At 35.9% G+C, this 26,038-nt stretch overlaps 1 protein-coding gene across 2 annotated transcripts; it reads left to right on the forward strand.

Annotated features, from left to right (window-relative positions):
- Positions 1-77: 77 nt before the first annotated feature.
- LOC131690291 (uncharacterized) lies at positions 78-25,739 on the forward strand. 2 transcript variants are annotated; one of them, XM_058975952.1, is made up of 2 exons: positions 78-590; positions 25,099-25,739. In XM_058975952.1, the coding sequence occupies exons 1-2, from the start codon at positions 311-313 to the stop codon at positions 25,191-25,193; spliced, it is 375 nt and encodes a 124-aa protein (XP_058831935.1). In that variant the 5' UTR covers positions 78-310; the 3' UTR covers positions 25,194-25,739. The 2 variants fall into 2 exon arrangements, with proteins under 2 accessions (XP_058831935.1, XP_058831934.1); XM_058975951.1 differs by lacking the exon at positions 78-590 and adding an exon at positions 20,261-21,391.
- The last annotated feature ends 299 nt before the right edge of the window (positions 25,740-26,038 follow it).

Genomic DNA, 26,038 nt, shown 5'->3' on the forward strand with positions numbered 1-26,038 from the left:
AGCAGCAATAAATATTTTTGGCTAAAACTCGACTCCAGTTGTGTATGCGTTAGTCCATTGCAAAAATCGGACACCCCATACCTATTTAGAAGTACGTTTCGAATATTTCTTCGCGTAAAGCTGATAATAATATCAAGCAGGTGCCTCTTATCGGTTAAAAATGGTACATATTCAAGTTTTTCAATTAGCTCAGCGTGCATTTCGGATCAGTTAGAGTCGTTGAATGTGTTGTTTGGAGTGAGTTGGTCAACGACTACGTGGATTAGAGTTTCGTCCAGTGTGTTCAGGCTAGCTACTTTGATAATAAAACATGGATAACGTAATAGAGGATGTCATTTCTGATACGGCAGGAGTAGACTTCGGACAAGATGGTCCGAAAATGCCTCTGGATGATGCGGGTAACTTTAAGATGCCCAGCATGGAAGAGTTTATCAAAATGTTAGATCACATGGACAGTATGTCGGACGAAGAAAAAGAACAACTGAAAAAGGAAGTGTTGCGGAATTCAATGCAGGATCGCAAACTAGAAGTTGGATTGTCCGATTACTTTGTGTTTATAACGATGGTAATCATAATGGTGTCTGTTTTTGGTAAGAGCTCGTATGTTTCTAAATGTAAACTAGCAGTGGGAACGTTGTTCTCGTGAATTTGGCATAATTATAAAAAGTGGTTTTGATGAGAACTATTTGGGATGAAAGAAAGGGGAGGGAATATCCCTAAAATATAAACAGATTTATTGTTTTCTTCATTTATTATTATTTTTTATGCCGCTCAACAATTAATAATATTGAATGTCGCCAAAATATTATCAATTTTTTTTAATTCTAAATGTGTGAGATCTCCGAACCAATTTACGGATGGTTTTACTGGGTTATAGCTTAAAGTTTATCACTTCTCAATGCTCAGGGTTTTTTACGTGGGGGATGCGCACAGCGTAAAAACCGTGTTAATTGAAAATAATAATTGAACAATTGGAAAATACGCGAAGAAAAACCCACAGCAAAAGACCTAATATATAAATTCCTCGGCAAACATATGATTACAACGTAAAAGCCGACTGTCAAAATTCTTTTCGAAAGGAAACTCCAGACAAACCGTTACTGCCCGAACATAGTTCAAAGCAGATAATGAAACAGAAAACTTTTCACTTTTTTTTACTACCTATCTGTGATTGGTGAGTAACGATTTTTCTGGAAAGTGAATTTTGACAGTGGGCTTATATGCCCAAATCATGGGCCCTATTCTCACATTCACGTCACCTAGTGACTAGAGTAAATTTTGTTCTAGTCACTAGGTGACGTGACTGTGAGAATAGAGCCCCATATGTTTGTTGAGATTAGGAAGTTTTTCGTGCGGATTTCGCAATTAACACGGTTTTTGCAAAAATATTCTTACCGTCCTACCGCACTCTATTGGATGAAAACATAAAACTATTTTGCGCTTCGCTGGTTTATGATCAGATCCAATATTCGAGGAAGTTTTGCATGATGTTTTTTATGCGAGAGATACCGCGTCAATTGAAAAATTCATATTGATCGTTCGGTGAAGGGGAAGTCGCCATCCTAAATTTCAAAATGACGTCAAATATCGACATTCGTGTCCTACTCGTCAAGACCATTCCGCTAAATCGGAAGTCGATCTCTTGGATATCAAAATGGCGTCAAAAATCAGTTTCTGGCACCCACTCATCAAGACCATTTCGAAAACATTGATTGGGTTATGGAAAATTTCTTTTAACAGGAAGTCGCATCTGAGATTGCAACATGGCGTCAAACATAACTTATTGCCACTAGAGCTTCCATTTCCCGACGGTTTTCAGCTTCCCGGGATTCGGGAAATAAATAATAAATTTCCCGGGAAATCCCGGGATTCCGGGAATACAGAAGAAAAATAGAAAGGTAAATGTTTCTCATGAAAACAAAAGAATAAATTGAAAAGTTTTCAAACCCGTTTGATTGCATGTATATCTGCTCTAAAGCAGTTGTCAGAAGATTGAGATTTGGTGGCCTACACATCATTCAATCATTTGATAACTCGTCAATAACTTTACGCAACATCAACTTTTACTTGGCTATATGTATAGCCTAAATTTTGGTAATTACGATTACGATTGGGACGATATACTAAACGCAGCTGCTGGAGTTTCTGTCCAAAATTGGAATTCGTTGTTCTGATACGATGGAATGTGATCAATTTAATGCAAAGCACCTTCTTTGGTAATTTTGAATGAAAAGATTGGGGTAGTGTGCAGTTACTTCCAATCAAAAGAGGAAAGTTTATACATGGAATCCATTTCCGTCACAGTAGGATCAGCATTATGTCGAATTGAGTGTGAATCAAAATCAAGCAGATAATGGACGAACTGTGCAGCGATGGATGAAGACTAGTATCAATTTTCTATTACGGGCAAGTATGTGGATTGGTTGATCGTATCCCTTCAAAAATCCTGCCTGCATCCTAGAAAGCATTCAAAGAGTTTGAATGCGCATGATATTGGACAGATACAACGTTATGTATTTCTTTTCATACATCCAAAAATTTACAGATATTACAGTTACGGTATAACAAATAAGACGAAATATGCATTCGATGAACCGACCAAATATTTCTGCAGACGTTTTAGAAACATTCCTTATTTTAAATATCGTTTGCGTTAAGCATGATATCACTACAAACCATCCCAAGCTTTGAAACAAACACACTTCGATTTTTTAAGAAAGTGACGCAATTTCCATTACTAATTTGATTGCAAGCCCTTTCATTAAAGATCTAACTATTAAAATAAACTATTAAAAGAACTGTTGAAAATCTGATCAATCGGTTCATCGGTGGCAGAGATATCGTGCGCATCACTAACGCTACTGTGAGGAAATGGTTCGGTATAACGACCGGCAAATTAATCCATTTTTGAATGAAAATTTGAATGAATGCAACATTCTTTACCATTGTTTTGAGTGTGCTGTGAACTATATACCTAAAAAATCACGAAAACATATCGGTGGGCCTAACGATATATAGTCCATTCATCTACAAATCAGTTGGAAAAGCACAATCTGCATTCACTACTCACTCCAAATGTTTGCCGGTATAGATATTTCCTAAAGAATTTCATTTGGAGAATTCAAGTCTTATGGAATAAATTAAAAATCTTTTTTCCCGGGATTCCCGAATCCCGGGAATGAGAAAACACAAATTCCCGGGAATCGGGAATCCCGGGAAATCCAAAAATCCCGGGATTCCCGGGAAATAAATTCCCGGGATGGAAGCTCTAATTGCCACCTACTCGTCAAGACCATTCCGAAAATACCCATATTGATCGGGTTATAACGATTTTCGCTAAACCAGATGCCGCCATCATGGATTTCAAAATGGCGTCAAATATCAATTACGTCTACCTATTCATCAAAACCAAGAATTTCGTTAAACCGGAAGTCGCCATCTTGGATTTGAAAATGGCATTAAAAATCAATTTCTGGTACCTGCTTGTCAATACCATTCTGAAAATACGAAGATTACATATTAAGAAGATATATCTCTGCTTCCCCCATATAAACAAGAAGCGATTGAGGTTACAGCGCCTGTATTGGAGGAAGATAGAAAGCTTAATGTAAAAGTGTGAATGTGTGTGCATCACTATGGGAAGTACCACCTTCGCCCGCAAGTGGCGTTGCTGTTACTGTCTCCAGATTCTAAATTGAGTTGCCAGTCTTCTTGATATGCAGTCTTCGGTTATGGTTAATTTCGTTAAACCGGAAGTCGCCATTTTAGATTTCAACATGGCGTCAAACATAAATTTCTGCCACCTACTCGTCAAGACCATTCCGAAAATACCCATATTGATCGGGTAATAACGATTTTCGCTAAACCAGATGTCACCATCTTGGATTTCAAAATGGTGTCAAAAATCAATTTCTGGCACCTACTCGTCAAGACCATTTCGAAAATATTGATTGGGTTATGGAGAATTTCGTTAAATCGGAAGTCGCCATCGTGGAATTCAAAATGGCGTCGAAAATCAATTGCTGGCACCCACTCATCAAGACCATTTCGAAAATATTATTATATTGATTTTCGCTAAACTGGATGTCGCCATCTTGGATTTCAAAATGGCGTCATATATCAATTTCTGGCACCTACTCTTCAAGACCATTCTGAAAATACCTATATTGTTAAGATGTGAAAAACCGCGTTAGTTGGAAAGTCTGCATAAATTCGAAAATCCGCGTCAAAAAACTCTTTAAAAACCGCGCAAAAAAGCCGTGTTTTGAGTGGCCCTGTTTTTGAATGTACCGAAATGATTCTTCAAAATGCTAATTCCCATTTTCAATAAATGTCAGTTAAAATGGCAAGCAATAAATCCCAAATCGTCAAATTTCGGTTCACTTTCACCTAGTTTTTAAATGTTCAATATATAGTCCGCATCCACAATAAAATATTGAATACATACATAATAGCAAACGGTCAAACAGATTTGAGTTTAAAAAAGGGCCAAAAATAAGCGGCCAATGTGCCATATAGTACATTGTTTTGGTATAAAATTCGCACACGTTTTTGAATAGGGAATTCAAATATGTTGGCAAAATCGTCAGCCCATTTTGCTTGCTTCAGTTGTTTTTGGCCCTTTTCAAAAAAAGCGTGAGCGACGCTTTCTAAAGAAGTCAAAATTTGCTTTAAAAATATTGATCAAAAAGCTATAAAAATGGTTTTAATTAGGACATTACAAATATTTTTTAAAAATTATATCCCAGCATAATTTCAATTTAGGAGAAGGAAGAGGCTGGTAAAAAAAGGATTAAAAAATGCATTAAAGCAACAACAATAAAAATTTATCTAATTACGTTTTAAAAAAAAATGCATTTACCGACCGCATTTCCCTTTGATCATTTTCGTGGACATTTATGCAGAGCGATTTCAGATGGTGGTATTGAACTGTCTGTTTTAACGAAGCAATTCTTGCAAAACATCCAATCAATCAACAGTTCGTATAAGAGAGATTTTAACCCTGTTTTAATCCACCTAGCGGTGCAATTATGCCTTTCTCATTTCTTCAAACTATGACTCCATGACCGATTATGTTGAATATAATTGTAATTGTGGAAATGTCTGTTACATTCTTAAAACACTTAGCACCTACACACGCTCGCCAGCCACGGACCTGATGTCCTCCTTACTTCCCTAGCTACGCTTCTGTAAAATCCATAACCTTTCTATATGAGAAAGGCAAAGGAAAAAAATTGCCAAAATGTTAAAAAAATCAATCCTTATCAATTTTTTTTCGAGATTTAATCAAATTTCGACGTTTCATGCATTTTAAAGACATTTGGCATCAAAAATATAAACTTGATTTTTAAATTTTCCTATTCAGTTCCTACTTCTTATGGTGCACACCAAAAAAATATGAATTTTATCGTTGACGAAATTACAAGAATGACAGAATTTAACAAACCGTAATTCACGAAATTACAAAATATAACCGCGCTCCGTTTAATTTTACATGAAATATATACATTACATGCGCAATGACGTAAAATTACACTTACTGCAATTCAGAACAAACGCTATATGTGGAGTAAAATTACGCGATTTACGAAATTCAACGTCTTGTAAAATTAAAGTCAAACTTTAATGGCGTTTTCGCTTGATCCCGAAACTGAGTCAGGTTCTAACCCCAACCGCAGTTCATACATTTTGACAGCAGTTAGGCTTAGGGTTAAAAACTGACTCAGTTTCGCTTCAAGCGAAAACGACATAAGTAAGTCATTTTTGATGCTCGTATATGTCAGGGTCAGGAGACTTAAATTTACACGATTTTTTCTAGGTGTGTGCCCAATGTCAAAGCGACTTTGGGGTATCATTAGTGATCTAGACTGTTATAGTGGTATCAGTTTATATGTGTGGTCGCACTCTAAACCCTCAAAAAGACAAACTATAATCGTGACTTTAAGAAGCATCACTCCTAAGTTCCAACGAAATCGTAAGCCTCTTTTTTGTCGTTTTATCAGTGAGGGAATCGAAACCCCGAAAACATTCGATCATTTGTATTTCAAATTACAAGTTCATTGAAACTAGAGAACAGCAACCAGCCGGGCCTTTGAGATCTCTTGCCTTTTTGAAGGTTAAAGCCGTAACTCCTGAAACGGATTCAGCTCGATATATAATTCAGTAGCAGCCGAAAATGTTTCGACATACTATAAAATCCAGCCGTTTAATGCATTTTGGCATCGAAAGTACGAATTGGATTTCTGAAATTTCATGTGGTCCGCCTAAAAAAAAATGTTCCGGCTTTATGTGGGAATTTCATATGTGATCGAAAGGTTTGGTCTATATTTCCGGAACAATATAACCGATCTGTACGAATTTTTATAGACATCTATGGCGATTATATACCTTTCATTTGGGACTAAGCTTGTGAAAATCGTCCCAACCATCCCCGATAAACTGATGTGAGTTTGTTAATTTTTATAGGTGGCGATTCTTCCGGGGCACTTCCAAAACTGTATGATGGTCAATGCGGTTGATGCGACTTCGGTTGGCCGTCAGTGACCTAGAACTTCTAATGCAAGTAGTTTGACACATAGATATATCCATTTTAGCGAAATGTTTACCTTTTTGCATTCATCAAGATATTATTTTGAATCGGAATTTTCTATGTGACCGCATACCACAATCCGCAACACCGGCACCGTAAGTCGGATCAGAATTTAATTTAATAGCAGTTTACGGGATAGTAAAAGCTTTCATTTAGGTTTGGTCGCAATTTTGAAATAAATTCACCTTTATACATTCATCGAAGTATCCGTTGAAATCGAGATTTTCTGCGTGATCGTACTCATCATCCTGTAATTCCGGAACTAAAAGTCAAACCCACACAAAATCCAATAGCAGCCGATAAAAACGTTGTACCTTTCATTTAAGACTAAGTTTGTGATAATCGGATCAGAAAATGCCGAGAAACGGATGTGGACAAATTATAACAAGATTTTCTATGTAACCGTACTCTTTTACTAGTATCTCAGGAACCAAATATCGGATCCAAGTAGAATTCAATAGCAGCCGATGGGAACGTTGTACCTTTCATTTGCGACTAATTTTGTGAAAATCGGTTCAGCCATCTCCGAGAAACCGATGTGGACATTTTGTTGACATGTCTGCACATACACACACATACATACACACAGACATTTTCCGATCTCGACGAACTGAGTCGAATGGTATATAACACTCGACCCTCTGGGCCTCGATTAGAAAGTCGGTTTTTGCATCAATTGCATAACCTTTCTATATGAGAAAGGCAAAAAATATTCAATGACATAATATATCATTTTTCACAAAAATAAAAATTAATTTAAAAAATTAAATTGCAAAAAACAACAATTTTTAATTTTTTTTTAATGTTACAGTAACGCTTAGATGCCAAAGGAAATTTTTTGGGCCTTTTGAAAAACCTATTGTTGATAGAGATACGCGAATAACTTATGAAAAGGTTTAAATATCGAATAACATCACATTTCAGAATTTTTTTGTTATGAGCATTTTGATTTGAAATGGCATATTCAATAAGAAAATTGTATTTTTGACTGCAAATAGCGTGAATTATAAAAAAAATGTCAAAAGTACTCTTCGCTTCAGTAACACTGCTTTGGAAAAAAAATTAAAAAGTCTCCGCCTAACTATGATTTATCCAGTATATACTTAAAGCTAATTCTTTCTCACATTGGGAAAGCCCAATTTGAACTAACTGGTTTGATTTGAACGTTTATTCATATTTCACCCGCGAGTCTCGTCTAAAGTAATAAGGTATGCAGTTTCGTCAGTGTTTGTCTGTGATATGACACCAAATCGACGGTGAAGACAAACAACCTTTTGTTGGTTTGTTTTTCTGTCTAATCATGCGACACTATAAATTAGCTTTTGTTTGGCCAGAGATTTGCGTATATTTAGCACGCTGTCGGACCTATGTATGTGACAAAGGGAATTCCAGAGTGAACTAGCGTCCGATGCTTCATGAACGTGTTTATACTTTGTTAAGATTGACGTCGATACGGTCGTTTTTTTTCTGATGCCAAATGTGATGTGTGTGATCGCGATTTTTTACAGACGTTTATTATTCGCACTATATTTGTAGGATGCAGAGGGCACAATCTTGGTAAACACAATCAGCGGTTTATGAAACTTCCTTGAATTTTTGTCCAACTAACATCATAAGGGAGTCTGGGGCTGGTTGTTGGTGTCCCTTCTCTGTTTCTATTGGGAATATACCACAGTCTTTCGAAGTGTACTTGAAGCAATGGGAAATGGTTTATCCAGCAGTTTTATTTTGCATTTTGTTTCGTTGGTGGTGGACGATAGTGTGTTTTCGAGCATATTAAGCACATTTTCATTTTAAACATTTCGTCGCTGTTGTGCTATCTTATGACAAACGCCATTTTGGGGTGAACTGAGTTAGATATGCCATGTTACTAAGTTTTAAAATCTCCATCAAGTCGCGTTTTCAGAATTTTGAAATTCTGCTGGGTTACTGAGATATAGCGAAACACGATTATGACAAGCGCCAATTTCTCGAGTGATCGAGTTGTGCTATCTTATGACAAAGAAAAAAGAGACAACATTCTTAGTTTGTTGGCTTGCTATAAGCCGAAAAGCTTATAGCAAGCCAACAGATGTCTCTGATGACATAGGTAATTCCTATGCAGATCAACCATAACCATTAGCTAGGTTTTTGTCTCGGGAGCAAAACTTTTCCTACCATAGTTTTTTTCTGGGAATGGTTGGCTTATATATTCATGATTATTGAACAAATTTCCTTTTGAGATTTTCACTTGTTTTGGAAAGTATACCGAAATGTAGTGATGGATTATGCAAGAAGAACATTTGTTTCGTCTAGTCACCTGTCAACAATAACATTGTTTGATATACATTGTCTCTAAATTGTCAATGAAACCAATTTTTGTTCATTGTTTTTCCTAAATAAAGGAGGAAAATTGAAAAAACTTTGTGTTCTAATACCATCATTTTGTAACCTGATATTGGTGCTATCGCATGGAAAAGTATGATATTGGACATAGTGATCTATAACGCATAATTTTACGAATCAGTTATAATTCATTTTCATATGAAATCTTCTGTACACATTTGTGACACATCATACATATTTTATCATCAATACACAGTTATGACACGTATGTGAGCGACTTTGGTTTACATTTTAAGCAAAAACTAAATATAGTCAACCGATCTTCGCACAAATCGAGAATTTACTTCAGAAAAGATAGAAGCATCGAATGCCTTCTCCGAAAAGCTTCTAACATTTATAAATTTCAAGATATTCAATCTCAAACTTTAAAAATCGTTTTTCTCGAAAAGTGCTAAATGGCGCTTGTCATAAGATAGCACAACAGCGACGATTTGATGTTGTCTGTTCCGCGAACGAATGTATTTCTCGATAGTGTAAGAAACCAGCTTTCAGTATCCGTATAGATATTATACCTAACCACAAACAAACGTTTTGCGTTCCTCATATAAAGAAAGGCAATGAAATCACTCTAAAAATCAACTTTCCAACCTAGGCCCGGATTGTCATACATCATTCGTTTCAGTTCGTCGAGATCGGAAAATGTCTGTGTGTGTATCATTTAAACTCACACAATTTTCTCAGAGATGGCTGAACCAATTTTTACAAACATAGTTTCAAATGAAAGGTATAGCGCTCCCATAGGCTGCTATTGAATTTTTAATTGATACGACTTTCGCTTCCGGGGTCACACATCAAATTCTCATATAAACTGTTAACACCATGATGTCTAAATGATGTAATACATATTCAAATGGGTGCAACATTGCTTGGATTTACAGGTCTAGATCACTTATGACCAATTAAAGTAACTTTGACAACATTGGCCACCTATAATAGTTCTTGATGCCCCCGGGGAACTCGCCAAGTTGTTAAGCTAATAACACACCTATTTCCCAGCGATTTCTTGATCGACTTTTTCAATCTTTATTTCAAATGAAAGATACAGTAATCCTATTAACTGCTGTTGAATTTCATTCGATTCCGACTTTTGGTTCCGAGGTTACAGGTTGATCAGTAACGTCATACTGGAATTTCCCATATGAATCGTTGCATTCGTAATACCTCAGAGGCTAAAAATCTATAGAAATGGCCACCAAATTACATCGATTCGCCGGTCTAGATCACTGATTGCCAATCAAATGTTCCTTAAATATATTGTCCTCTATCGACAATTCCGGAAGTCCCGGTTTCCGGGCATATTCGCCAGTTACAGTCATATCGTTCTTCGGTGATGACTGAACCGGTTTTTGTAAACCAAATCTAAAATAGAAGGTGTAATATGCAGTCTAGTGTTGCATCACCCCTCCTCTCACCTTACCCCTACACCACACCCTCCATCACGTTCTACGCCTTCGAATACCCTCACAGCTGCATTCCCGTCATCCATCCTGCATACGGATATAAGATAAAGGATTTCTGACGTATCCTCGACTCTTACTCTACTAGCCGTACCCCTTCCACTTCCTCCACCATTTCAAAAATATGATCATATGAAGATACCATTGAACTCATGCTGATTAAGCTAATTAAATATTATACTTTTTTGTTTAAAGAGTGTCAGCGTCAACTTTCATGGTAGTCGTGGGATAAGTGCTAAGTATAATAAGAATGTAATAGACATTTCCACAATTATATTGAGTATAACCAGCTCAATAGCAGAGTTTGTATAAATGAGAAAGGCATAATCGCACCACTAGGTGACTAAATATGATTGTTATTAGTTTGTGTTATCTTTGTTGCATTGCTTTAGTGTCACATTTGTTTATTGTAGCACAACACGAAAATAAATATCCGTGAACCCCCGTTATGACTAAAAATAATAGTTAATAATATTTTAAATTGTGCACCCAAATAATTTTATTTAAACCTTAGAAAAAAAAACCTATTTTAATCCACTTAGCGGTGCAATTGTGCCTTTCTCAATCATGAATCACGAGAATGTGTGCGTTGTTTATATTCATTAAAAACTTTTAAATGCATATATTACATTTTATTATTATACATCACATGACAACCATATACAGGAAAATAAATCATTATTCGAGTTCTAAAATTTTGTAAAAGAAAAAACAGCCACGGTAATATTGAACTGAAAAAAGGTGCGAAATCGGCAAAGTCCCAAAAAGTCGATTTTCATAAATAAAATTTTTTCGAGATAACATAAACTCTCGACGTTTCATGCATTTTAAAGATGTTTGGCATCAAAAATACGAATTCGATTTCTGAAATTTTTTGAAAAAAATTAGAGTTCCGACTTATATGGGAATTTCATATGTGACCGAACGATTTAGTCTATATTTCCGGACCCATATAAGCGATCCGTGCGAAATTTTATATACATCTATGGGGATGTTATAGCTATCATTTGGGACTAAGTTTGTGAAAATCGGCCCAACCATTTCGGGAAACTGATATGAGTTTGCTAGTTATGAAAGATGGCCGCTTTTCCCGGGCACTTCCGGAACCGTCTATGGTGGTCAATGTAGTCAACGAAAGTTTGTTTGGCCGTTGGTGACCTAGAACTGCAAAGTAAAGTTATTTGAGAGACATTTTAGCGAAATTTTTACCTTTTTTGCTTCCATCGGGGTATCGGTTTGAATCACAATTTGCTATGTGATCGCACGCCACAACCCGTAACTCCGGAACCGGAAGTCGGTTGGGGATAAAATTTAATAGCCATTTACGGGGACACAACATCTTTCATTTGAGACTAAGTTTGGTTGACTCGGTCTAGCCACCTCCGAGAAACCGATGTGACTGTTAGTCTGAATTTGGATACGCCGGGGCTTCCGGAACCGATGATGGTGGCCAATGTGACCAAAGAGACTTTGAATGGCTGTTAATGACCTAGTACTACAAATCGAAGCAGTTGTGGTCACATTTTGGAAAAATTTTCACCATTATACATTCATTGCAGAATTTCTTAAAATCGACATTTTCTGCGTGATCGTACTCATCACCCTGTAATTCCGGAACCGGAAGTCGGATCCATTAGAAATTCAATAGCAGCCTATGGGAACGTTGCACCTTTCATTTGGGACTAAGTTTGTAAAAATCGGTTCATCCATCTCTGAGAAAAGTGAGTGAGATTGTGTGTTCGCGTACACACACACAGACGCACATACACACACACATACATACACACACACAGACATTTGCCGAACTCGACGAACTGAATCGAATGGTATATGTCACTCGACCCTCCGGGCCTCCGTTAAAAAGTCGGTTTTCAGAGCAATTGCAATACCTTTCTATTGAGAAAGGCAAAAATGTTTGATCGGCCCAAATCAACATTTAATTTTATTTTCAAGATTTTATAATGTCAAAAAACAATGCCAGCGTACTAAAATTACTTTAAAAAATCTTATTTCCTTCGCAACGATAATTTTTTTGAGTCAGCCTAATGAATAGTACATTTTATTCATATATTTTCCGATCATATTCGATGCATTGAAAAATGTCGATTGTGGTCTACAATTTCTTCTATAATGGCCTATACTGGGGTATGCGGTGTAACCTCTTCTCAATTCATATTTATTTGATTTCAAAATATCATTTGTAAAATTCACATGAAAATGAAACTAGAAATACAACTGGTATTAGGTTTTACATCCACCGACATAACCCCACAAAATGAACCGGATGAACTTCGTTTGACAATTCTCGGTGGTTTGTTTACATTGAAGTTACGTGAGTTCGAATGAAACAGATGAGTACCCGTTGCACTCGCACTCACGAAACTGGCAAAGTAAACAAACCACCGAGAATTGTCAAACATGAATTTTATTCATCATGAGTTCATTTGTGTCGTCATCTTGTAGAACTCAATTTGAAAAGCTTTATTTTAAGTTATTTACTTGTTTAGAGGTAATAGGGTAACCAACCAATTTTGGACTCCTAGAGGAAGTGAAATTACGTGAACGTCAAAAAATATTTGCTTGCCTATGTTTTTTAATGCAATACATGCATGAGTCTGCTCCAAAATTACTGTTCTTGAAAGAAAACTGTCAATGGTTGTTTTATACATTGACATAAACTCGAAAATGACATTTCTTCACAGCATGAATTTTTCACATTTCGGACACTTCCACACTAATTTGGACAGCGTTCCAAGCATATTTTGGACACACTGAATGTGACTGAATATATTTTGGAAACAGTGAAGTTTTTTCTACTTAACTGACCTACTGATTCGTTCTCTTTGCAGTATATTTAATGCATGAATGAAGAACATAAGCAAATCAGTGACTGCCAATCAAAAATGGTACATAAATCTTTATATGGAAAGCTGACTGCATGAAGTATTTTTTAGTTCTATCATTTTGAGAAATAAAAAAAATTTCGTTACAATTAGGTTACTGCAAACTTAACAAAGCAGCATTAAATGTTATGCAATAGAGTTAACAATAATATATTTCGTGTAACAATTCATCTGTGGCAGTATTATGGAGTAACATCCTCAAGTGGATGATAAATCAAGGTTCAAAGTTCGTCAGAAATCTTCTTGTACTAAATATTAATTTTTAATTCTTTTGTTTACGAGGTGGTTTCTTGTTATTCTTTCTAAGCTCAGTTTTTTTTGTTTCTCTCCCTTTACTTTCCTTTTTTCTTCAGTTTTCGCCTTGTGGTATTCAACTGTTCGGCGCAATGTTAAAACAGCAGGACTACGTCGCTTGATTCGTGATGTTCCTATTCGCGTGAGTGTTTCAGGCGATCCTAGGAATTCAGCAAGCACACTCTTATTATCATTATTTTGCTGTGATATGTCTGTTAGATTTGTCAAGATATAGCTCGTCGAATTCAACAAATTCGAACTACAAATGTTCTTCAACATGGATTTCAGAAGTCTCCTCTTTGGTCATATTATGGTCTTCAATGAAATGTTCCTCAATCGTTTGATTTTCGACACCCATTGGTTTGAACATTTTAAAATAATTTGACCAAAAAGAGCAGGTGACCTACCGTTACGAAATTTTTCACTTTTTGATCATTCTAACTCGATAAACAAATAGCTGTCACGAAAGAAAATCGAGGTGTGTCCAAAATAAGTTGATATCAAGACATATTGTGGACACCATTTATTTAAGATTTTTTAGATAAAACATTACGAAGAAACCTTTTCAATCACGTAACATGCATGATACCAAATCAGACAAACTAATTAAATCGATAAAAAAATATTATAATTGTACATTTGAATCAAATTTGAAAATGTATCATTTCCACCGGTTCCTCTTGGCTATCGTTTGAAACATGAAATGTTTTCGGTGATATTTTTTGAAAACTGTGGATTCTGTTTAATTTTAAACAATTAGAGATGAACTAATGATATTGAAACTTAATAGACAACCCAAGGAATGTAATTGCTGCATCAAACCAAACAAATGCAGAGAAACTTGGCAGTGTAGGAGTCTAAATACATTAACATGGTCCAAAATATGTAGGGGTCCACATTAGGTTGGTTACCCTATACATCGCTTTGTTTGAACTTCAACAAATACTTCAGTCGCGTTAAGGGACAACACTTTTTCTTCAAATAGCACTAGTGTGGTTCTAATTTCTGCAATAAAATTAAACTTTACTGCGTTCAATGAAGTTGTAGAATAACACTTTTATAACACATTTTATTACTGAAGACATGCAAGCTCTGTCTCTCTCTCTCTCTCTCACTCTCAAAAAGTTTTCAATCCTTCAAAAGTCTTTGAGGTATTGTGCGTGTTCATGATTTTTTGCAGAATTTTTAATTTAATTTTCCAAAAGCTATAAAAGTTTATCTGTGTACGCCACTGTTAACTTTGTTTACTCGTACTAAAAGATATAGACTGATGGTTTACGTGGGATTTATTGTGACGTAATTAAAATTAACAGTAGGTACCACAGGATAGTAAATATCAGAAATTTTGTATGTTTCTTCAGCTTATTGCCACTTGCTCAAGTCTTCCCATAAAATCTTGGTCAAGTCTCCCCTAGTTTTCATTCCACAAGAAATCCAAAAGTAACCTTTTTGGGTGTTTCTTAGAAAAAGCTTCATTCCAATAAATTTAGTAGTTTTTACTTTACGGTAATCTTTAGACAACTACAAAAAAAAATCTGGTCGCCTTACCTTATTTTTTTCGACACATCAACTACTAAACTATTTTCGTTTCTAAGTTGTGAGGATTTTTATACAAAAAATAACTTCCTCAAATATTATTTTCAATTAGGGCACTTAATATCAAATAACCGATTCTGCCATATAAAATATCATACTCTTTAGTGCACAACATTTTTCATTTGGATAATTTCGCTTTCATAACTCTGTCTGAACGCATGACGCGAATTATTTTTGTTGATCGTTTAATTGAAGCATGATCACTATCAAATAAATTGTTCGATTAACTAACGATAAGCCCTATGATGACGCACTATTGCTTTGTCAATTTTCTGTACATTATTTTCCTCACTTCGCATCACTTTTTACCATTCTAATTAATCATCATCCAAACTAGGGTTACCAACCGTCCTTATTTTAAAGGACATGTCCTTAATTTTGATGATTTGGGAAAGTGTCCTTAATTTTACTTCAAATGTCCTTAGTTTTAATCTCAATCCATGTTGTATTTGAAATTAATTAGATTAAATTCACTCAAGCGAATGAAACATTGTAGTTGCCATTTTAGTTGTTCACTTCTTTGTAGTCTTTTGATTTGTTATGTTCAGATTAATGATTCAAAAACATAGATTAATTTTATTGTTTGAAGAAAAGTTACAAACTAATACTTTTCATGTTTCTCATCTTGTTGAGCGCTGACAGAAAAAAACGATTTGTCCTCTAATTCGAACCATCGAATTTTGAACAGCTATCACTTTCTAGCACAGTCGGCAAATATCTTAGTTACTCCATGGACTTTAATCAATAAGTTCTATACACAAGGAAAAACTTTGATTTTTGGAAATGAAAATTAAAAAAATTAGATTTATCGTACTAATATCCATACAAATTTCAAATGTAACACGGGAGGCTAAGACCTAATATTCTGCATAGTTTCAAACAAGGAAAAACTTTGATTTTTGGAAATGAAAATTAAAAAAATAGGATTTATCGTACTAATATCCATACAAATTTCAAATGTAACACGGGATGCTAAGACCTAATATTCTGCATAGTTTCTTAAGACCCCAGAAGAACAGAAAAGCACTGTTCTAAAAAAACTATTGGAAATCTTTTCGTAACACCACTCAACCAAACACATTTTAGTCAAAGATGAATAAAATTTGTTAGTCTCGGTCAAAATTCAAGATGTCCTTATTTCGCCTTCAGCCCATTTGGTAACCCTATCCAAACTGTACGAAGATTCTTTTTGGAACCGGATGTTGTTTGGACAAATTATCATCGATATTACCACTTTTACCCTCACTTACAATGATAACACCAGACATACATGTTCTATAGCTATGCTATGCTATAGTATTATCACAGATAACAAGTATTTATGCTCGTATTCGAAATGTTTGCAGACACCTGAAACAGCAACTGTCAAATCAGGGTGGCCAAATTGAATTCCTTAATATCGGTAGACTCACTAAAAGTTTATCACTACACCGTAGTTTTGTTTCAAAAACGTAATGTTGACATAGAATTCGTGGACTTGTGATGGTGAGCTCCAGACTACATTTTTTTGCTCAGAGATTTATAGTGTGAAGCTCTTATGTTCTGGTGGTAGCTGGAATCTTGCAGGAAAACAGCGCGTGACTCAGATGGTGGATAGAAGCGAAGGGATATCCTGACGACTGGCAGATTGAACTGTTTTCGTTGACAATATTAACCTATATCGTCGCAGTTGTGCTATCTTATGACAAGCGCCATTTTGCACATTTCGAGAAAAACGATTTTTAAAGTTTTAGATTGAATATATTGAAGCTTATAAATAGTATAAACAATTCAAAGAAGACAATTGATGCTTCTATCTATTCTGTATTAATCCCTCAAATATTACGAAGAGCATTTGACTATGTTGCGAGTTTTTACTATAAATGTAAACAAAAGTCGCACTCACTCGTGTCATATTAATGACAAAATTTGTATGGTGTTTTATCGTACATGGAAAATTTTCCATAGAAAAAAAAATATCACTTATTAACTTTTATTCATATCTTTGGCTTCATTTGTTTTATAAACAATCGGTAAGATGCATTTTGAAGGAAATGAGTCAGGGAAACTAGAAAAAATGTTATTTCTGGTTACAGTATTGCCAAATATGCTATACTTCCAGTTTAAAACTTAAATTGCATTTTTGTTTTAAAAATGATTATGCCATTGTGTTTCTCAGATAGTTTTACATATAAAAACATCTTATACATCAAGATAATTTGGGCCAATCCCCAGACACAGCTATTTGAAGCAAAAAATTAAAAATTTCGGCAAACTTATTTTATCATGCGGGAGGGGGGGGGGTTTAGGGGATGAATAACCCACAACCGAACCATCTTGGTATGCCGACTAGGTGAAGGTGATTGGGATGAGAGAGGGGTGGGTCTGGAGAGGGTGACGTTTGAGAGCGATCTGTTGGGGGGCTTTGATGGGGGAGGGGCATGGTGGGGAGACGGGATGGGAGGGGGCTCAGGAAAGAGTGTACAATGTGGGGGGAGGGCAACCTCTCACTGCATACCCCTAGCTATGCCCGTGTTAAAATACAGAAAACATATAGGCCAAAAAAATTGGCCGGGATTAGGTTGACGATTTTCAGAGTGATCTCATAACCTTTCTATATGAGAAAGGCAAAATTGTAAGTCCAAAAAAGTGAATTGTCGTCCAAATTTTTTTCGGATTGCATCAAATCTCGACGTTTCATGCATTTTAACCCTTAAATGCGCAATGTTGTTTTAAAACAACATTGCGAAAACCATCTCAAAATTATCATAGTAACGTATTAAAGCTGTGAGATAATTTTCAGAAAATTTGAAAAAAATTGGTTTGCGCTTTTAAGGGTTAAATTCATTTATTTATTCAATATTCATATTCATACATTCATATACAATATCACTATAAGAATCACGGCCCGCTGCAATTGGCCTTAAGCAGTGTTTTAGTGGGTGACATTTCGCGTCTCGTCTGAAAGTGTAGTGATTGATTCTGAAGCGGGGCCCTTCAGAGAACCCAGCTCTACTGCTCCAATAATTCTAAAAAATGAGATGCTGTCATAGACTTGACACAAAGGGCGAACACGAAATTATTGCGACACATTCAACAGGGCATAACTTTTTTACCATTGGGTAAAAATCAACCAAATTTTGCACACTTTCTCATTGATGTGTATTGTTTACATTCTGTCAAACTCGAAGTCGTGTTTTTCGATTCAACGAAAATGGAGGTGAACCAACGCGAGTTGAGAGAACAAATTCTTTCCAAACGCCTAGAATTTCCTGACCTGTCGCACCGGCAGTTGGGAAAAATGTTGAACATTCACCATTCAACCGTCTCCAGAGTGTTGAAGCGGTTCCAGGAGCGGTTGGCGGTGGACCACGGCAAAGGAGCTGGAAGAAAACTGGGACCGGAGAACAAAAAGACGGAGGGAAAAGTGAAGCGGATGATTAAAGCAAATCCCAACGTCTCAAGCCGTCATTTGGCTAAAAAGATTGGCATGTCGCAGAGCTACGTCCAGAATGCAAAGAAGAGAGCTGGACTACCCATGATCGCATATTTGTCCCGATTTCTATGGGATTTCCTATCTTTATGGGACTGATATGCGATCATGGGCAGTGGACTACATACATACAAGGTACAGAACTTCCCAAACCGCGATGAGCGGCAACAATCGACGACTAAAATTCAGGCACGGAAGCTCTACGAGAAGATGCTGACAAAATATGGCTGCTGTGTGATGGACGACGAAACGTATATAAAAGCCGATTTTAAGCAAATTCCGGGGTTGGAGTTTTTCACCGGCAAGAGCAAGTTCTATGTGGACGACAAATTTGAGAAGAAGAAAATGTCGAAGTTCGCCTCCAAATATCTCATTTGGCAGGCCATCTGCTCTTGCGGACTGAGGACAAAGGGCACAGTAAATGGCGAGATCTACAAATCTGAGTGCCTCGAGAAGCGCCTTTTGCCGTTCTTGCAGCAGCACGACGAAGCTCCGCTATTTTGGCCAGATTTGGCACCATGCCATTATTCTAAAAGTGTCCTGGAGTGGTATGAGGCCAATTCTGTCCATTTTGTTCCAAAGGACATGAATCCGCCAAACTGTCCGGAGCTGCGCCAGGTAGAGCAGTACTGGGCAATTATGAAGCGGGAACTTCGAAAGAGCAAGAAGACAGTCAAAGACGAGAAGGACATGTTAAGAAAATGGAAAAAACTGAGAAACTGGTACCGGATGACACTGTAAAGACTTTGTTGGAGGGCATCAAGCGAAAATGCGTTCAATTTTACACTCAAGGCTCCATCGATTAACTTTTCTTTTGATTTTTGAAGTAAATATATGTATAAAACTACCCTAAAATTTTGGTTTGATTTTAAACATTATTAGAAAATTGGCATCACATTTTCGGTGTAGCAATAATTTCGTGTTCGCCCTTTAGATCGCCTCTATTGGAGGAAGGTAGGAAACTCAATGTAAACGTGTATATGTGTGTGCATCACTATGGGAAGTACTACCTTTACCCGCAAGTGGCGTTGTTGTTGCTGTCTCCAGATTCTAGACAGAGTTGCCAGTCTTCTTGATATGCAATCTTCGCAATATCGGTAGTATCCCCTGATCGTTTGTCAATCGACAATGAAACCGAAAATCGGTAGGACTTCCGATAAGTACACTGAAAAAAATATATTGTAATTTTAAGTTTATTTTCATGCACATATTTGAAGCATGAATATAAATGTAAAATTAAGTTTCACCACAAATACACACGACTTTTCGTGCTTTCTTCAACGAATTTTATTATAATTTTACACGTGTATTGAAAATTGCAGTTGCTTTAAACGGAAAACCAATGCACTGCAATGTATTTTTACTCGAATAGTGCTGTAAAATGAATCACATGTAATATTACACGAATGAAAGTGTAAAATTGTATGCTGTTTGATGCTCCAATTGATTTTAACGTAATTTTCAATCAAATTTTCGATTCAACCTTTGTATGTTTACATTCGTATTGATTTACACGTCGTTTAAATTTCATTATTTTTTGGTGTGTAGGTAAGTCTACCACCCCTGCGTGTAACAAATAGTTAAATAGTTACTTTTGAAGTGAAGTATAAGGAGAAGCGTGTGCAAAGCGTACGCTATAGTCGCTATGGACCCCTAGACCGATTATGTTTATGTTGGTCGCAAATAAAAGGGGAGAGTACATTCGTTCATATCACTAGGTTTTGAAGATGCTGATTTTTTAACAAAGTTGTTCTACCAAAACTACCTTATAAAGGGTTAACTGAATAAAAATTAAAACCATTCTTCGTGTACTTCTATCTGCTTGCTACTAAACCCATCCCAAATAAATTTTTATCAACAGGGCTCCACGTAGACACTTTCACTATCACGAAAACCCTGGAACAGTTACTCCACGCGATGCAGATCTAATCAATACCGTGTGCTCAACCGATAACACAAGCAATCTGTATAAGTGCAAGGGGTTTGTTTGCATTAAAACCTGTTGAAATACACAGATAAACACGTCACCTTTTCTTACAAATCCGCTCTCTTACTGCGATAGATTCTCCCAAGATGCCTCAGTATCAAATTTGATACCGTAGATATTCTAAGCTACCCTGCGTTTACACAACTGCCAAACGACACGCACGCTAATTGAGTAAATTCAAAAAACAATTGTTTTTTATAGCAGCGCGAGAATTCCCACCGCTACCCGGTCTGTAGCAAGCATGCTTCCATTACGCGCGAACTCAATTTCTTTATCTAGTCGGTGATGGACGCTTAATTTACCTGGTCACTCAATTAAACGCTTTTCTATAATTTAACATAATATCGGAAATGGACCCCGATCAAAACCCTTTCATTGAAGCATTACAGTCCGACTCTTTGAATCAGTTGCTTCAGAATAAAGATAAACGTGAATTGGCAGAGAAACTGGTGGTTAATTTGAAAAAACTGTCGGAAATGTTCGTTAAGCTTTCGGACAGTGAAAAGCAACAGTTTGTCAATGAGTTCAAGGGACAATTTGTGAATCAACTGAAAGCGCTAACTGGAATAGTCGAACAGCAAAACATTGTGAATGAGAATTCAGAAGCGCAGACATTGATACCTCAATTCAATGTAGCTGGTGCATTCCAGGAAGAAATGAACTTTTATCTTACAATATCATTTGTCATGCTAGTGCTATTATTCGTTGGTTAGTTAAGATTAAGTCGTATTAGTGTGACTGGAACAGCGCGCAAATAAAAGTGTTTTACATTTCTTATAAAAGAAATGTATAGAATTCGCTCAAACTTTCAAGATTTTTTCCGAGGCCCGGAGGGCCGAGTCTTATATACCAATCGACTCAGCTCGACGATTTGGGACAATGTCTGTGTGTGTCTGTGTGTGTGTGTGTATGTAACGGACAAATTCTCATTCGTGTTTCTCAGCAATGGCTGAACCGATCTTATCCAAACCAATTTTAAATGAAAGAACTAAAAAACAGTATGAACGCTATTAATTTGTTTTTGATTCTGATGTTTAGTTTTCAAGATATGAATGTTTGAATGCGTAAAAATTGCGTTTTTTGCAGTTTTTTTGAATTATTTGCCGAAATTGACAATATAGATTACCAATTTATATGTTTTTAGACAGCTTTAACGAATACCTTTCAAACAAGCTATATATTGTTGAAATCGGACTATTATCAAAAGAGATATTTAACATTAAATGCGGACGAGAGATTTTTATCATTTCCCATTGCCAGAAATATGACCAAAAACATGTAATCTATTTTTAACGCCAAAACGGCTTATTTTAAGTCAATAGTATCTTCGGTGAATTTAATGGAGGCAATATGCCCTTTCTTTTGGTATTACGCTTTTGCTGATTAATCCCCCTATGAGTGAGATATTTTTACAAATTTTCTTGGAAGTGATTATATCGAAATGATGCCTTTAGAAAATTTGTAGCTCTTACTTTTGCGAATAACTTTACTGAAGACTTCAAATATCTATTTTGAATACTTTAAAAGTTATGGCTTGTTGTTTGTGGATTACTCTTTGTCGCCTATTTATTGTTCAATATAGTAATAATAATTGAAATAAGCCAAACATTATTTCGTTAAAACGAATTTTGTATTTCATTTTACTATCTACAACCGCTATAAATAATCACCGAACACTTCCAAGTTGTCTGGAAGGAACTTGATAACTTATCAGTGCAAAAATGTTCATTTGTGCGAACCTTCTGACTGCAATTTTTCTAACTCATGACCATCGGATCGATCTGAAACATATCGGAAAATGAAAAGCAAAATAAATAACTCCAAGCAACGGCGTTGCCAAGAGAAGGTTTTGGGGTTTAACACCATACAACGCCCCCTCGCCACCACACCCACAAAAAAAATTGGATTGAAGTTGAAAATTTATTGATGCAGACTGATTTAATTCAATATTACAATAACAATTTTCTGATCCGTACATTGATATCCTGTTGTTGTAAACATAATGAGGACTTTTGACAAATTGTCGGAATGGGGTCCTGATATGTAACTGATCTTTTGGTCTTGATTTCACAGTTGTCTAATTGCATCAATATCAAATTCCTGCCTGAAAACATTCCAATAGAAAATTCCAGAGTTCTGTAATCAATCATAATCCTCAGATTTCTTTTCAAATTGAGCTCGTTTTTGTAGAGATGTACTGTAATAAGGGTCTTTATTTAATAGGAAGTTGAAATTGATTTAATGTCTATGAAAGAAAGAACTGCGCACCAAACAAATGCATAACTTTCAACATTTGCTAAAAATGTTTTTGCCTTTCTCATTCACTCTAAAATTCGTCAATCTAATCCCGACCGGGAGGGCCGAGTGTCATATGCCAATCGACTCAGTTCGTCGAGATCGGAAAATGTCTGTGTGTGTATGTATGTGGGTGTATGTGGAAAAAAATTTGACCTCTGTTAATCAGAGATGGCTGGATCGATTTGCACAAAGTTAGTCTCAAATGAAAGGTACAACCTTCCCATCGGCTGCAATTGATTTTTTTATTGATTGGACTTCCGGTTCCGGAGTTACGAGTTGAAGAGTGCAATCACACAGCAAATTTCCATATAAACTGAAATGAAAAATTTTCAAAATCAAATTTGTATTTTTGATGCCAAATGACTTTATAATGCATGAGATTTGATGTAAACTCGAAAAAAATAATGTTTGACAAAAATTGATTTTTTTGGACTTTGGTACATTTTTGCCTTTCTCATATAGAAAGGTTATGCAATCACTCTAAAAATCGTCAATCATACCGGCCCGGAGGGAGTATGCAGTGAGTGGTTGCTACTTTAAAATTAAAACTAGTTTAAAATTTCTTAACAAGTTGAAAATTTTCGGCAGGACCCGGACTTCCCGGATCTTACTATGTGATACTGAAACATCGCTTGAAACCAGCGGCGGTCAAGCGATGTTTCAGTATCACATAGTATCTCAAGATCGTGGCTGTCGAACCATTGTACGTATATGCAAATCGTACTGACCATGTAATATTCATTTCCACCATTGTATTGAACATAACCAGCCATGGAATCGTAGTCTGGACAAATGAGAAAAGCACAATTGCACCATTAGGTGGATTAAAAGCGTTTTTATTTTGGGAATGCGTCGAGTTGAGACGAAAACGTAATATGATTAATATCGAGGATAACACTTTCCGAATGTAGAGAGAAATTTATGAGAAATGACGATTTCCATTCGACTCTAGCAGGTCCTGATCGATTTGATGAGAATTTGATTTTTGTTGTATGACCAATTATATGTATACGTCAAATGTTTAAAAACAGTAATTTAAGGTCAAGATAACATCATTTTGAAACCGCCAATTTCGGAAGTTTAGTATCTTCGATGAGTTTTACAAACGTTAAACAGCGCATCATTTGATAAAATAATTTTGGCGGTATATCGTCCAAGAAGTATTTATGGTGAATTTTCTCAGGTTAATATTCATGACTACAATAAAGTCTCAACAAATTCGCTAAAAACACGAACTCTGTTACTATTTTCTGAAAAATTAATTCTGCATAATTTTAAAACTTCAAAAATTACGGTTTCGGAATTATGCCGTTTGGACAGTAAGATCGATTTTCACCAAACCACCACCAATTGGTAAATTGGTATTGTAAAAAAAAACGTAAGGGCGATACTTCAATGCTGATAGGTGGGATCGAAAAAGTAAACAATCGTCAAAGGGGCGATACTATCATTTTGAAAATTTCAATAGCAAACACAAATTTTAATTTAATGATTTCAAATACTTCATGAAGTTTTGGGTTTCGATCACTGAATCATGCAATCTAGAATGTAAAAAACACAATAGTTCTTAAATAGGAAATAAAACCAAGTCTGGAAATATTCACTGTTGATTTTCTTTGAATGGTGTCACTGCTTGTATCGGTTTTTTTTCCAGAAAAAGCGTTGATTTTTAGGTCTCAGTCGCGTTGGAAATTCGAGTAAAGTATAAACTTCATTTCTATTCAAAAAAAAATTCGATTTTTTGGCTCAGTACAATATACATAACCCCTTTAGGAAAATTCAGTTTTCCCACCACAATGCATTGATTGAGGAATTTAGATATTTTATTAACAGAGCATTAGCAATAATTCGTTTGTATATCTATTTTATGGGCCATTTTTTCGCTTTCCCATTGATTTGGTTTGAGATTTCTAGCACTGATGTTGTCCTATGCTGATTTGAGCGATTCTCTGAGTCCTGCCACTATCCCATGTAGTATGTGTTATCAAAAACATCGCGAAGCATCAAGTTCTAAATGTTCTCAAACGATATAATATCCGAAGAGAGTGATAAGAGTTATAAGAAATGTCTCATCACACTGTTAGGTGGATTAAAAGCGTTTTTTTATTATTTTTCAGTATTTTTCGGCTATAAACTGTACCTTTCTCTAACGGAAAAAGAACGCAAGCGGGAGGAAAAGTTAAAAGCCAAACAAGCTAAGAAGAAGAAATGAGTTGTCACTCATCGTGGAAGCAGCAGCATATGTACTGGAGGCAAACCGACTCGCCACCATCAGCACAAACACATTCCCCAGACGAAAGGCTCGTAGCTGCTCGTTGGTTATCACCAAGTTGGACCCCACTAATTGCAATCAAGTGAGACTTTCTATGACTAGTTTGGTCAGTAACTATGAATATTCCATGTTTGTTTGTTTACCCATTCGGACATCTGCAATAGGTTAGCAAAAGACTTAAATATCGATTAGAACCCTATACATATTTGTCTATTCACTATTTAGAATGTGCAATCACAAATTTTTGATTGGTCTGTTAAGTTTTGTACTTTTTAAATATGATTCCCATGCGCATTAGAAACAGTCTAACCAAAATAGCAGAAAACGAGAACAGTTTAGAAGAGTTCGATATATTTTACGTATTCATGTTCAAGAGCAAAATCAAACATTGATGAACTCTTTAAAATAGCTGATATTAGTTGCGGAAAATAGTTTTTCAAACGGTAAATGGTTTTAGTGAAGTAATAATAAAATGTATGTGAATGACATGATAAAAAGATTACTTTTCACCATATCCGAAATCCGCCAGTCAATCGGAAATCAGGATGACTGCCGATTTCATGCGTCAAGGTCGAGGCTGACACGGAGAATTCGAAGCAAAATTATATGACTCATCACTACAAATATAATGGTTCAATCGTTTTGAAAGTTTGCACAGATTTTCTTCACATCGTTCCACCATGGCCATTATTCGAGTTTTTGGTCGCAAATCACGTACTTTTAAACCGTAAGTACTAGATATTCAGTGTCTTAGGGACAAATTCTTCACAATAAGTACATTTCAT

Source organism: Topomyia yanbarensis, chromosome 3, assembly GCF_030247195.1.
Source record: "Topomyia yanbarensis strain Yona2022 chromosome 3, ASM3024719v1, whole genome shotgun sequence".
Classification (NCBI taxonomy): Eukaryota; Metazoa; Arthropoda; class Insecta; order Diptera; family Culicidae; genus Topomyia; species Topomyia yanbarensis.